Genomic DNA, 15,028 nt, shown 5'->3' with positions numbered 1-15,028 from the left:
TAACCTAAATGTTTGTTTTCATACATTTTTATGATAGGCCTATAGACAATTTTTACTTTGTGGCTGTGGAATCCAGAATTTACCGATGTCACTTGACTTCCCAGTTGGACAGATTCACGTTGAGACTGTCAACAGCAGATTCGTGTAGTAAAACTCAAGATTGATGTTTTAAAAAAAAACTATTTGTAAAATATGAATGAATTAGTATATATTAATACACGTGTTATTTTTGTATTGACAGTATATATTTTTTATTTTACATGTATATGAGAAATGTGTTGATGAATCTGCTTTGTCACAAAATGTCATATTTTTTTGTAATATGCAGCCATCTTATCAATCGGCAGAGGGCGCATTTTCGTGAGTGGATCGCAACTAAGCTGGACCCGTTGAACCTCCTTTCACCAAAGCGCCCCTCAGCGCATTGTTTCGCGGATCAGCTGTGAGTGGATCTAAAACCCCACCCAATGAGGAAGGAAAGAAGTGAAGCGAAGCAATACGGACCTCAAGAAAATACGAGGCTTCAAAGCGATTGTCATTCATTAAAAGCGTAAAATCATAACACCGCCGTTTATATTGCGATTTTTAAAGACCGAAAATTAAAGACCTTGTGAGCGCCGCCGCGGTGAAGACAGCCAGTCAGCTGATATTTTGGTTCCAGCTCCTAGCCGCTCTCTCAAGATGATAGCCCTGTTTAACAAGCTGTTGGACTGGTTCAAACAGCTATTTTGGAAGGAAGAGATGGAATTGACACTGGTCGGTCTGCAGTATTCGGGAAAGACCACCTTCGTGAACGTGATAGCGGTAATTTCGCTGTTTACTCGCTCTGTGTCTGTATGCGCCTTCATATAACTACAGTCATTAGTGTACACCGATTTACGACGGGAATAGACCGTGGCACAAAGTAGCGGTCCCGTGATTGAAACGCCGCTCCTCCCTTTAATTGCTACAGTGTCGCAGTATTATTTGTAATCAGGACATTTTCGTCCTAGGCAGAAACAAATAGGCTATATGTGTGTGGAGTGAATAATGTCCATATTTAATTGCGAATAGGACGGATGGTAGGCTATATTAATTGATAGCCTATTTGATTTATTGAGGGATGGAGACTGGCTGGCTATTTCATCGTATGATGTGCTCGCTAGTAGTGATGACGACATCACAAGTGACGTCCTAGTTTATGCTGTCGTGAAATACAAGCATTACACCCTTGAAATGGGGCACTGTTGTACATCATTGTACACCAGAGTTACACATAACCTAGTGTTCCACACTGCAGGCTACACTTGGCCGCACAATATTTTATCTCTGACACCACCAGTAGGCTAGATGACAGTTGGGCTGCTACATACATTAGCCTCAAATACATGCTTCCTCTTTGACTGTATTCATTGTGTCACTCAGAGCTCCTCATTTGTTACTACTTTGTGACAACAACAGCCCTCCCACCTGCTCCATTGCAACACTGTATCAACCCTCTCACCAGACAGTCAGTGTGGGTCTCATTTGACTCTTGTTGGCCTGATGAGGATTTGTAGTGATATCATCTGCAGTGATATCATAAAGTGTGGTAGTAGGTTGATGGATGTATAATGGTTTGTCAATTCTACAGGTTTATGAATGGTATGTTGAATGAAGAGGAAATTATTACCCTATCTTTATTGTTAGAATTTGTGTTAATACTGTAGATGTGTGTTCACCCTTCTACCGGTGCTGATAAGTATTCCCTCTAAGAACACGCATAAAACCAGGCTGTGCAGAAGAAGGTCATCTGTGTATAAATTCACACCTTACAGTCAGAGCACATTAATTCAACCTGGACATTTGTCACATGCACCGAATACAACCGGTGTAGACCTTACAGTGAAATGCTTACTTACAAGCCCTTAACCAACAATGCAGTTTTAAGAAAAATAAGTGTAAAGTAAAAAATAACAAATTATTAAAGAGCAGCAGTAAAATAACAGTAGAGAGCCTATATACAGGGGGTACCTGCACAGAGTCAATGTGCGGGGGCACAGGTTAGTCAAGGTAATTGAGGTAATATGTACATGTAGGTAGAGTTAAAGTGACTATGCATAGATAATAAACAGAGTAGCAGCAGTGTAAAAGAGGGGGTGAGGGGACAATGCAAATAGTCTGGGTAGCCATTTGATCAGCTGTTCAGGAGGCTTATGGCTTGGGGGTAGAAGCTGTTATGAAGCCTTTTGGACCTAGACTTGGCGCTCCGGTATCGTTTGCCGTACGGTAGCAGAGAGAACAGTCTATGACTAGGGTGGCTGGAGTCTTGAACATTTTTAGGGCCTTCCTCTGACACCGCCTGGTATAGAGGTCCTGGGTGGCAGGAAGTTTGGCCCCAGTGATGTACTAGACCGTACGCCCTGCCCTATGTAGTGCCTTGCGGTCGGAGGCTGAGCAGTTTCCATACCAGGCACTGATGCAACCAGTCAGGATGCTCTCATTAGTGCAGCTGTAGAACCCTTTGAGGATCTGAGGACCCATGTCAAATCTTTTCAGTCTCCTGAGGGGGAATAGGCTTTGTCATGCCCTCTTCACGACTGTCTTGGTGTGTTTGTGTAACGGATGTGAAATGGCTAGCTAGTTAGCGGGTATGCGCTAATAGCATTTCAATCGGTTACGTCACTTGCTCTGAGACCTGAAGTAGGGTTTCCCCTTGCTCTGCAAGGGCCGCGGCTTTTGTGGAGTGATGGGTAACGACGCTTCGTGGGTGACTGTTGTTGATGTGTGCAGAGGGTCCCTGGTTCGCGCCCGTGTCGGGGCGAGGGGACGTACTGAAGTTGTACTGTTACATTGATGCTGTTGACCCGGATCACTGGTTGCTGCGGAAAAGGAGGAGGTTGAAAGGGGGGTGAGTGTAACGGATGTGAAATGGCTAGCTAGTTAGCGGGTACGCGCTACCAGCATTTCAATCAGTTACGTCACTTGCTCTGAAACCTAGAAGTAATGTTGCCCCTTGCTCTGCACTAGGAGCCACTAGGAGCGGCGCCTCTGGATGAACGTTTTCCTGTTTGCTTATGGCGGAATACAGCTCATTGAGTGCACTCTTAGTGCCAGCATCAGTTTGTGGTTGTAAATAGACAGCTATGAAAAATATAGATAAACTCTTGGTAAATAGTGTGGTCTACAGCTTATCATGAGATACTCTACCTCAGGTGAGAAAATCCTTGAGACTTCCTTAATATAAGATTTTATGCACCAGCTGTTGTTTACAAATGTACACAGACCGCCACCCCTTGTCTTACCGGAGGCAGCTGTTCTATCTTTCCGATGCAGCGTAATCCCTGCCAGCTGTATGTTATGCATGTCGTCGTTTAGCCACGACTCGGTGAAACATAAGATATTACAGTTCTTAATGTCCCGTTGGTAGGATATTTGTGATCGTAGCTCGTCTATTTTGTTATTCAATGATTGTACGTTGGCTAATAGGACTGATGGTAGAGGCAGATTACCACTCGCTGTTGGATCCTTACAAGGCACCCTGACCTACGTCCCGATATCTCTTTCGAATGAGAGGGATTTGGGCCTTGTCGGGTGTCTCAAGTAAATCCTTCTCATCTGACTCGTTAAAGAAAAAATCTTTGTCCACTACGAGGTGAGTAGTCGCTGTCCTGATATTCAGAAGCTCTTTCCGGTCATAAGAGATGGTGGCAGAAACATTATGTACAAAATAAGTTACAAATAACAAGAAAAAACACACACAATAGCGAAATTGCCTTAGCAGCCCGTAAAACGGCAGCCATCTCCTCCGGTGCCATTCTTGCATCTACCTGCTCCAGCTGAGCCCAATCCCCCAGCCACATCCCCAGACCCTGCCTCAGACTCTGCCCTTGCTCCCAGCCCAACCCCAGACCCTGCACTTGTTCCAGCCCCACCTGAGCCCAATCCCCATCCCCATCCTCATCCATTACCCAGTCCCTGCGCCATCCACAGCCCCAGGTCCAGCCCATCCCCAGCCTCATCCCATTACCCGGCCCAATCACCATCCCCAGCCTCATCCCATTACCCAGCCCCATCACCATCCCCAGCCTCATCCCATTACCCGGCCCCATCACCATCCCCAGCCTCATCCCATTACCCGGCCCCATCACCATCCCCAGCCTCATCCCATTACCCGGCCCCATCACCACCCCCAGGTCCACTGTTTAGTTCATGGCTTTCAAACTCACTGTCTGGGGGCCATATCTGTCTGGTTTCACATGTCTGGGTGCCATATCCGTCTGGTTTCACAGACTGTCCAATACCCAAGTTACTGATCCTTATGGTGTATCTGTTTAGCTGCCACAGGTGGAAGTGAGTGGGGTTGTGCTGTCTTGTTGGAGGAATGAGAATGCTGTTGGCTCTGGCTCTGGTCTTTGCTCCCCACTGAGTGCTAGACAGGGATTTGGGAAGACGGTGACTTAGAGACTCGTCCTTGTTTGTCAGATCCTCCCATCTGGGCGTTTTGGTGTCTCTTCCGTCTCATAACAGTTCCATTGAGCGGCAGTTAAGTGTCCTTTAACTGTCTGCTTTTATTACACAACTGAAGACCCAGTGTCACGTTCGTCATAATAATGATTGGACCAAGGCGCAGCGTGCGTAGAGTTCCACATATTTTAATAAACCGAAACTCACCAAACAATACAGCACAAATAAAACGTGATGCTACTGGTGTGCACACGGGCAACTAACTGTAGACAAGATCCCACAAATAACAAATGAGGAAATGGCTACCTAAATATAATCCCCAATCAGAGACAACGATAAACAGCTGCCTCTGATTGGGAACCATATCAGGCCACCATAGAAATACAAATTCACCTAGATGACCCACCCAAGTCACTATCACGCCCCAACCAACACAGAGAATAAACAGTTTACTATGGTCAGGGCATGACACCCAGAGGCGAACTTAGCCATACACTGAGCAGTAGGCAGAGGTAGTAGGTGACTGCAGTATGACCACTTAGTGAGAATGTGTATCTTTAAATGCGTAAACATTTTGGGATGACACGTTCAGATTGAGATGTGATGTATAGAGTAGAAATGGTGTTCGGTTCCACTTAATAGAGAGGGGACCATATCAATTCTAGACATTACATTTCTATTTCCAGGTTGTGAAAGCATTGAAGCAAGCTCCCACTCATGCTCAGAAATCCAAGTACAGATCTGTAGGCTAGGCTATAGGCTATGTGTTTATGGTTAATTCAGATGGGGTAGATGAGATGACATACCCCAAAGTAAAGCATGTGAGACTGGGGCTCAGTGATCTCAGCTATATAAATGCAATATATTATAGCTAGGTGCCTGAGTCTTTCCGGAGCATGTGACCTGACCAGGGAAAACTATAGGCACGGTTTCCTAGTTAGACTCAGGTCACATGGTCAGGAAACTCTAGACCCTTATTATATCATCATATCCAGACATGATGATGTTGATACCATGTTGTGAGGACAATGGCCCTACTTGACAGTGTTCTCCTGAGGATCAGAGGGATACTCTGGGATGCTCTTGGATACTCTGGGATATTAAGGTCAGATGTTGTTCAGTGGTTCTAAAGGTGATACAAAGGCCTCACTTATTTCCTCCCAAGATAATGAGGTTGCTCCATAATCTAATCAATAGGTTGGCTGTAGGCTAATCCTGTTGACCTTCTACATAGGACTTTGAGTTTATATATCCAGGAATGTTTGCCTTTTTGAAGAAATTGTAAAAAACAATAAGTGATTTCTGTATTAAAAAAAAAATCTTTCCATTCAATTTGGACTGTTATGGAAGTTTACATCAAAATAGGGATTTAGGTCAAAACCACAGTTTTGATTCCATGTGAACTTTTAGCACAATATTTTAGCATTAGGAAATACACAACAGATCTAAATCTTATCACATTGCGTCCGTTGATCCCAATTGATCATCAGGGTATTTATTATTTGAAATACACAAACAGGCTACACACACTTCCGATGCACACAAGTATATGGACTAAATCAATTTAAATTCAATCACTTTTTGACAGCACCCCTTTTGATTTGAACAAAACCTTCCATATTTGCTCATTGTACTTGTGCTCAGAAAGTGACTTTGTAGCTTATACTCTGTTTTACATCATCTGAGGTTTTTGTGTTGTCCCCGCCATCAGTTGAGACACAACATGCTATTAAATACAGGGAGAGTGACATGTTTTTTGGCTGATAAATGTACTAAAATGGGAATCAAATAGAAATGTAAACATTTAAAATGGTACCACAAAGATGGTTGGAGGTCCACATGTAACAGTATAACTTTACGTCGTCCCCTCGCCCCGACACGGGCGCGAACCAGGGACCCTCTGCACACATCAACAACGGTCGCCCACGAAGCATCGTTACCCATCGCTCCACAAAGGCCACGGCCCTTGCAGAGCAAGGGGAAACCCTACTTCAGGTCTCAGAGCAAGTGACGTAACCGATTGAAATGCTATTAGCGCGTACCCGCTAACTAGCTAGCCATTTCACATCCGTTACACTCACCCCCCTTTCAACCTCCTCCTTTTCCGCAGCAACCAGTGATCCGGGTCAACAGCATCAATGTAACAGTATAACTTTACGTCGTCCCCTCGACACGGGCGCGAACCAGGGACCCTCTGCACACATCAACAACGGTCGCCCACGAAGCATCGTTACCCATCGCTCCACAAAGGCCACGGCCCTTGCAGAGCAAGGGGAAACCCTACTTCAGGTCTCAGAGCAAGTGACGTAACCGATTGAAATGCTATTAGCGCGTACCCGCTAACTAGCTAGCCATTTCACATCCGTTACACACACATCAGAGAATATTGACTTGAATGGGAATATCTGTTTTAAATTATATTGTCAGTCCTCCATAGGAAACCTATTCAAATCATAGAAATATAAATAATAGAATAGAGATGATCATTTAAGTTGACATTCGACGGTGGGTGGATTGGCCACCATCTTTTGTGGTAGTAATTAGAAATTAGACATTTCAATGGTGTACCAGCTAAATTGCAGTGGTCTGAGGGGATAGGTCCATTCTATGAATTATATTTCTATGACTGAAGTGACACCAACCCTGTATTAAAGAGCAGGTTGTGTCTCAACCGACGGTGGGCACAACACAAACCTCAGATGAAGTACGGTCTAAGCTACAACATATCCAAATTGACGTTAAAGGTCAAATGTAATTTTTTTAACAAAAAAATAAATACATTCTAAAATAGTTTCACCACCCTGTTTGTAAGCTTTTAAATGATATCAAACTCAATGTATATTTTCCAGTAATGAAGACATGGATGTCTCATGGTATGGTGGGGTATTGCTAATGGGCACAACTTTGAGCCATTCTCCTGAATGTTTTGGCATTCAGGTCCCAAAAGTAACTTTCTGACCACTTCTTCCATGAGGAAACATTTAATTCTAATGGGATGCTGTCAAAAAGTGATTGAATTGAAATGGATTTACCTTATGAACCCCCTACCTGCCTTTAAAAGTCTGAAAGACTTGTTCTCTTGGCTTTACAGTTCTTTGGTATTAAATTGTCGGTGTGTCTGGCTGAAATATAGTTTCTGGTTACATTGCTCCACCAGTGCTTTAGCCTTGTCTGAAACACCTCCAAATCAAATCCAATTTTATTGGTAACAGACATATTTAGCAGATGTTATTGCAGATGTAGTGAAATGCTTGTGTTCCTAGCTTCAACAGTGCAGTAATATCTAACAATTCACAACAATACACACATCTAAAAGTAAAATAATGGAATTAAGAAATATATAAATATATACGATCAGGGCAACGTGATCAGGGCAACACATCGGCTCGGGAGGAAGGAAATTGAGCTAGGAGCAGGCCCTATATTGAGAAAGTGTAATATTGATGTCAAGTAGAGATATGGCCTTGTGCTGTATAGGGTAGCAGTGTCCTACTTGTGCTTAGTATACTGCTTTAACCTTGCCTCAAGAGAACCGACTTAGAAAATGAAGTGCATCAGGTGATGGTGTGGAATAACCTGTTTTGTAATTTTAGCCCAAGGACAACAGCAACGGAGGCGTTTTTTGAGTTGTTAATTTAATAGGAAGCAGAGGAAATGGTTGCACGTGATGCTCTCAGCTTGAAAAGGTTGTTCATCACAGACAGTACAGTAGCAGGATTTTGACAGTACAAGACGAAGGCTTTCTTCTTGAGTTAACCTACAAGTGCCTCAAATGGAGTCTTACAGGAAGGTTTATATTTGTAAACTAATTTAGAATTGGAGATTAAAAGGACATTACCACTGCATATATTTGAACATTTCTATATTTTCCTCATCAGATAAACTAAATGCATTGTTTTCCTAAAAGGTTACTGTTAGTACTGCTGTCTAGACTGACCTCTAGTGTCAGCTCTCTGCAGATTAATGACTAGTCAGAAATGTCAGCTCCTGTCACGGCCGTCGAAAGAACTAGACCAAAGCGCAGCGTGGTGAGCATACATATTCCTTTTATTTAGGATGACACCGACAAAAACAATAAACAATACAAAAACGGCCGTGACGCTCAAGGCAATAGTGCCAACAAACAAAGACAACTTCCCACCAAGAAAGGAGGGAAAAGGGATACCTAAGTATGGTTCCCAATCAGAAACAACGATAGACAGCTGTCCCTGATTGAGAACCATACCCGGCCAAAACATAGAAATACAAAATCATAGAAAAACAAAACATAGAATGCCCACCCCAAATCACACCCTGACCAAACCAAATAGAGACATAAAAAGGCTCTCTAAGGTCAGGGCGTGACAGCTCCAGGGAGAAGTTTCCCCTAGGTACAGATCTAGGTTCAGCTTCCGCTCCCCCAATTCTAACCTTAACCATTAGTAGGGATTGGGGAAAATGCTAAACTGACCCAAGACCAGTGTCTAGGGACAACTTCACCCTGCACCAAAAGTCAACCTTTTAAAGCCCCAACAACACTGTGATCTAGTCAGACACAGTGACACATCAACCAGGAATTTGACACATTGTTTAAGCGTGGAACCTGTAGGCTATTTCAGTGAGTTTTTGTCAGCTTACTCTGAAACAACTCTTTCTCTATTCTGTTTAAAGAATAACCTCTTGAATATGTTATTGGTATTACTACCTCATTTGACAATGTTAGCTTCTCTTTATTATAGTCTAGAAAGTTAGGACTATTACAGTGTATATATCAAAGGTAGCTAGATAACTCATTGATCCTGCTTCATGAAATGTGCTACCACCTTGCTTTCAGAGTGAGACAAAATGTACATATCCACGGTATATTAAGGCCTGAGTGTGTACAGTACAGGAACCCTATTTCCGTGTCTTTACACACCTCTCAGCATGTATCTTATGAGTGGTCTGGTGAGTGTGGTGAAGGTGCTGCTGGTTGTTGGGATCAGGTGACTTGTGGTCATGTGTCAGACTTCCACATAATTAGTGCGTCATTGTTATGATTAATGTGTTTGTTACTCTGCTGAACAGTCTATCTACCCCCCCCTCTCCCTCCCTCCCTCCAGTCAGGACAGTTCAGTGAGGACATGATTCCTACAGTGGGCTTCAACATGAGGAAGATCACAAAGGGCAACGTCACCATTAAGGTCAGAGCATCAGACTTGATAATGAGCTGCACTTACCCTTGGTACTAATGCTGATAGTATTGCTGATCGTTTGTGTTTGTATGACTACCTTTTGAGACTGAAGTGGTGTTTGTGTGTGTTCTGTCATTCTCCAGCTGTGGGATATTGGGGGTCAGCCTCGATTCCGGAGCATGTGGGAAAGATACTGCCGAGGTGTCAGTGTCATTGTGTAAGTACACACACTAGGGCTGGGAGTTGCCAGGGACCTCACGACACAATATTATCACGATACTTGGGTGCCGATACGATATGTATTGCGATTCTCACGATTCTATATGTATTGTGATCCGATACTGTAATTTTGTTGCGATTCGATGTTCCAAACATATTGTTCACCATGTGCCTCTCTCGCTCTCTCTCTCCTCTTTCTCAGTTACATGGTAGATGCTGCAGACCCAGAGAAGATTGAGGCCTCGAAGAACGAACTACACAACCTCCTAGACAAACCCCAGCTACAGGGGATCCCAGTGAGTACAATTATGTTGCTATCGGTGTGTTGTGATTGTTGATGTTATGGAAGAGGTCGATATGAGTGGAGGTATTATGAAGGTATTGGGCATCAGAAGCTCACCCTGAGCAGACTCATAGTGGCATCTGTCACGTACCTAACAACCCCCCCCCCCTCTCGCTGTAGCCCAGACATGAATAATGAATGTGTGTCTGAGTGATGTGGGCCTGATTTATCGAACCAAAGGGAGGGATAGATGGAGAGGGAGGAAGAGACAGACAGACAGAAAGAGAAGGGAGGGAAAGTTTGATGGCAAGCGAGATATAAGTAGAGGGGGAGTAAGGAGGGAGAGAAAGAGAGGTTTAAGATAGACAGGGGAGAGAGGAATGGAGGGAGAGTGAAACAGTCGGCGGTGCTTGAGCATTGCAGATGCTTCTAGTTTTACTAGCATCTCCAAGGCTAGTGATGTAGCATTGCAGGAGAGATGGAGGGATTGAGGGAGGGATTGAGGGAGGGACGGACAGAGGGAGGGGAGTGTGTGTCTGTCTGGGTCCAGACGTGTATTGACTGGGGGGGGAGACCATTAGCAGGCCTGGGCAGTGCAGTGAGTTCCATACAGGATGATCCTCAGAGTAACGTTGGGGGAGAGGAGGTATCCTCCTTATGTCTCTTAACACAGCACTGCTCTCATTGAAATGATGATAGGGGCCTAAAACACAGGGAATGGATGGCAGGAGTAGCATTAACACACTGTCACCCTAACTACAGATGCTACAGCTGACCAGTGTGAAGACATGTTTATTTAAAGCAGTGGTGTGTGGCTGTCAACCATTTTTAAATGAGAGGGAGAAGATAAATAACAGTTTGTCTGACTAGCTAGCTACTCCCCCACTCACAACAATTCTCACAAAATGCCTTTTTTTTCTCCACTCTTGCAGATATTGGCCTTCAACAGTAATGATCAGCTCTAGTTAGTGTGTTATAAAGCCTGTGGAATGTAAAGTTGAAATGGAATGGGTTTGCAGGAGAAAAGCCTAAAGGCAGGTGCATTGGCAAAGACAACACTCATGTGGTTTCCCTTGGACTCTCTCAGGTACTGGTTTTAGGGAACAAAAGAGATGTTCCAGGTGCCTTGGATGAGAAGGAACTGATTGAGAGGATGTGAGTATGGGAGCTCTGACATTTCCTTTTGTAAATGAAGCCTACTATGTATGTGAAGTTTTCTTCTCTCTAACACTATCCTCTCTGCCTAACATAGGAACCTGTCAGCCATCCAGGACAGAGAGATCTGCTGTTACTCTATCTCCTGCAAGGAAAAAGACAACATTGGTGAGAAAACACTTCAAAACTACCTAATTACCTGATAATGACTTTTTGTTTCTTTGGAGTATTTGAAACAAATTGACTTTCTATCCTCTGGCAGACATCACACTACAGTGGCTGATCCAGCATTCCAGAACCAGGAAGACAACAACATGAGGGCTCAACTCACTGGACGACCCCTTCTCCCCTTCCTCTACCCTAAGACCAACCGTACCCCTCCTTCTCGCCTCCTCTTCCCTTCTCTTTTCACCCTGGTTCCATTTCTAGCCCCTTCCTTTATCTCGTACACCTTTGGGTGTTAACAGATCTGACAGGATTGGATAGGTGTGAGCAATATGTCAGAATATGGACCCAGCGTCACAATGCTTATACAAATCAAATGTATACATATCTAATCTTCTCAGATCTGTGAACATGGAATAGATAGAGACTAGGAGAAGGGGCTGTCCTCATCCTCAGCTCTCCTTTCTTCTTACCCATCTGAGATCCCTATATTTTACTCTTTAAAAACAGCCCTTCTTCCTCTCTCTACCTGATTCCGTTCTTGTAAAGAGTGTGTGAAAAACTATGATTTGCACTGTTTAAATTGTTTTGTTTTCTACCTATATGCATTTTTTACACCATGTACTTCAGACTGGACAAAGTGGACTCTTGACAGTCACCCACCGAGCAACTCTTGTTTTCATTGACTGTTATAGATTTGTTTCTTAAAAAAAAGATATGTACTATACTTGTACAGTGTGGATCTGATTTTGATGAGGTTCTGGTCAAGGAGGTAATCTATTTTCTCTTGCTTAAATTCATCCTGTGTTGTTCAAAGTGCAAACTACTCACACACTCACTCACTCTGCCTACTAACCTGCATCTTTACAGCTGTTCCCATAGCAACATGGTGGCCATTTTGTCTTTTTACCAGATCAGGTGACAAGCTCTGACCAATGATTTGATATTTTATTGAACACAATTATTTCTAATTTCTTTTGCATGTTACCTAACTGAAAGGAAATGCATTCCTCTTCAATAGGAAGGACGTATACGTTTAATACAGAGGTCAGCTCACAAGTTTACAAGACATCACAGAGAATTGTTCCATACTGATGCAACAGAACTCAATAATGTTTTATACATGTTCGATATCCTTGACAATAAGTAAAACAATTTGATGGTCATCTTATCCAAACATATTATTCACCTTAATGCTGCTCTATTTGAACATATTTTCTCATATCACAGTCAGTCTGTTTTGCGTTTGGAATTGAAACAATGTAATATACAATTGATATCGTGTTATTTGGGGTAGTTTTGGACCCTGATTTGAGTTGTACATATTCTTATCATCAATATCAGTTTAAACTATAATTGCAACCGTTTACTTGAACCTTCCTTTAGAGGCCTACATGACCCTGTCAAACAGTCATGTTTGCTTATGGCAACTGATTGAATTGGAGAGGTTTGATGGAGGGGTCAAGTAAAGTGTAACAATTGCAACCTTGAAAGAGTTTCTCTGATACTTTAGCTAGCTATTCCTAATGTTATTTAACAATATTTGAAGATGGCAACTGCAGCTAATTGGCTATTTCTATGTCACCTGACATTAGCATGCATTGACATTCACAAGCTTTTCTGTCTGACATGTATGTTACTAACAAACACATGTCCATGAATGTTAATGAATGCTATGTGCCATCTCATATAATAATGTTTAATATTCATAAGGACATATTTCTTAACTATTTTAGTGTTAGGTTTACTTCATTTTTATGTTTTGAACATGAAACCATGAAAAAAGATTCAATACTAAAATCATGTTCTAAACATACCTCATGGAGCACAGAGATGATGTAAAGCACACAATAACCAACTTGTTTTTTGTTGTTTTCAGCAGGTTTTGTCTGATAATTCACTCTAAATATGAATCAAGCCATTGGCTCCTCTACAGTTTCTCCCTGTTGGATTTTGAGTTTTCAGCTCAGCCTTTAATGTAGTGTCATGCAGTTGTAGGGTGCTTCCCAGTAGTCTACCGTGGCTTCCTCTTCTTTTAATCCTTTCCTCCTTTCCTTCATCCGCACAGACATGACAGAACTAGACTGGTGGAAAAAAAGCATCCATCCACCATATCGCTTTCACACATGCTGTCTTTTCATATCAGTGCAGATGAAGGAAAGGAGATGAGTAGATGAAGCCCCTTCAGAATATTGAGATGCAACCTCCTAGTCCCATCATTAATTTCAACACCCCTCCATTAACTTATTGCCAGTTTAAGGTTGCTATTTGTTATTTTAAGTTGAATGTTTGTACCTGACATAATGTACAATGAGTGAATTGGCTTGAAGCCCTCAAAGTAAAAAACGGTCTTGTCTCTAAAATGAAGTGAAAGGTGTAATTTGTTCCACAATGCACCTGCCATGCTACCCTGCCGCTACAGTAACATACAGTGATGTGTTATTGGTTGACAGTGAAGGACCAGCTTTGTCTTACTCCTCTGCCTGAAAACAGGAGTTTCTTGCCTAATGCTGAACAGGCCTGAGCCCAGTTTCCCAATAGTGATGGAATTTAGGCTTACAAGTGTTTTAATGATGCATCTTTCTTACAACGGCTAAACATGGCGCTGAGAGAACGTTTGCTAAGTCCATGGTTGGAGCATGGGTCGATACAGATAGGATCAAAAGAAAGAAAGCACTGCTCTCAGATCAGCTTCCTCCATTCAAATCTTACTTTGACATTAGAATTATTTCACAATACTGATGACGAATCAGCTCCAAGAGAGATATTACCACCTACGGCTGCAAATATTGATGCGGCTAATTCTTAGGCTACTCAATACAAATGTATTACGTACATAAGTTTACACATGAAATATACTGAACAAAAATATAATATAAAAAAAGATATATAATATAAATGCACCATGTAAAGTGTTGGTCACATGTTTCATTGAAATAAAAGATCCCAGAAATGTTCCATACAGTATGCACAAAAAGCTGATTTCTCTCAGGTTCTGTGTACAAATTTGTTTACATCCCTGTTGGTGAGCATATCTCCTTTGCCAAGATAATCCATCCACCTAGCAGGTGAGGCATATCAAGACTCTGATTTAAACAGCATGACCATTACACAGGTGCACCTTGTACTGGGGACAGTAAAAGGACACTAAAATGGGCAGTTTTGTCACACAACACAATGCCACAGATGTCTCAAGTTTTGAGGGAGCGTGCAATTGGCATGCAGGAATGTCCACCAGAGCTGTTGACAGAAAATGTATTGTTAATTTCTCTACCATAAGCTACCTCCAACGTCGTTTTAGAGAATTTTGCAGTACGGACAACGAACAGGCCACAATCAAATGGCGCTGCATGAGGCAAATGGTGGTCACACCAGGTACTGAGTGGTTATCTGATCCATGCCCCTACCTTTTTTAAGGTATCTGTGACTAACAGATTCATATCTATATTAACAGTAATGTGAAATTCATAGATTAGGGCCTAATGAATTTATTGCAATTTTATATGTCGCTTGTTTGTATCAATTGAAACGCCATTGGCAACTTTGTAACGTTGTTCTGAAGTTATCGGCAGTCACACAGAAACGGATCAACCATCTGATTCTATGTTTAGCGTAGATCTTCTGTATA

At 42.5% G+C, this 15,028-nt stretch overlaps 1 protein-coding gene across 1 annotated transcript; it reads left to right on the top strand.

Moving 5' to 3' along the window:
- Nucleotides 1–672: 672 nt before the first annotated feature.
- LOC139536122 (ADP-ribosylation factor-like protein 8A) lies at nucleotides 673–13,763 on the top strand. Its single transcript, XM_071336317.1, has 7 exons — nucleotides 673–804; nucleotides 9,507–9,587; nucleotides 9,722–9,795; nucleotides 10,000–10,093; nucleotides 11,168–11,235; nucleotides 11,333–11,403; nucleotides 11,498–13,763. The coding sequence occupies exons 1-7, from the start codon at nucleotides 682–684 to the stop codon at nucleotides 11,551–11,553; spliced, it is 567 nt and encodes a 188-aa protein (XP_071192418.1). The 5' UTR covers nucleotides 673–681; the 3' UTR covers nucleotides 11,554–13,763.
- The last annotated feature ends 1,265 nt before the right edge of the window (nucleotides 13,764–15,028 follow it).

Source organism: Salvelinus alpinus, chromosome 12 (assembly GCF_045679555.1).
Source record: "Salvelinus alpinus chromosome 12, SLU_Salpinus.1, whole genome shotgun sequence".
Lineage (NCBI taxonomy): Eukaryota > Metazoa > Chordata > Actinopteri > Salmoniformes > Salmonidae > Salvelinus > Salvelinus alpinus.
The sequence above is the reverse complement of the archived record's forward strand: the minus strand, read 5'-3'. Positions and strand labels throughout refer to the sequence as shown.

Excerpts from the sequence above, each read along its gene's own strand:
- LOC139536122 (XM_071336317.1), top strand. The coding sequence starts at position 682 with ATGATAGCCCTGTTTAACAAGCTGTTGGACTGGTTCAAACAGCTATTT. Across the intron at positions 11,236-11,332 it reads AAGGAACTGATTGAGAGGAT|GAACCTGTCAGCCATCCAGG; the intron begins GTGAGTATGGGA and ends TGCCTAACATAG. Across the intron at positions 11,404-11,497 it reads CAAGGAAAAAGACAACATTG|ACATCACACTACAGTGGCTG; the intron begins GTGAGAAAACAC and ends ATCCTCTGGCAG.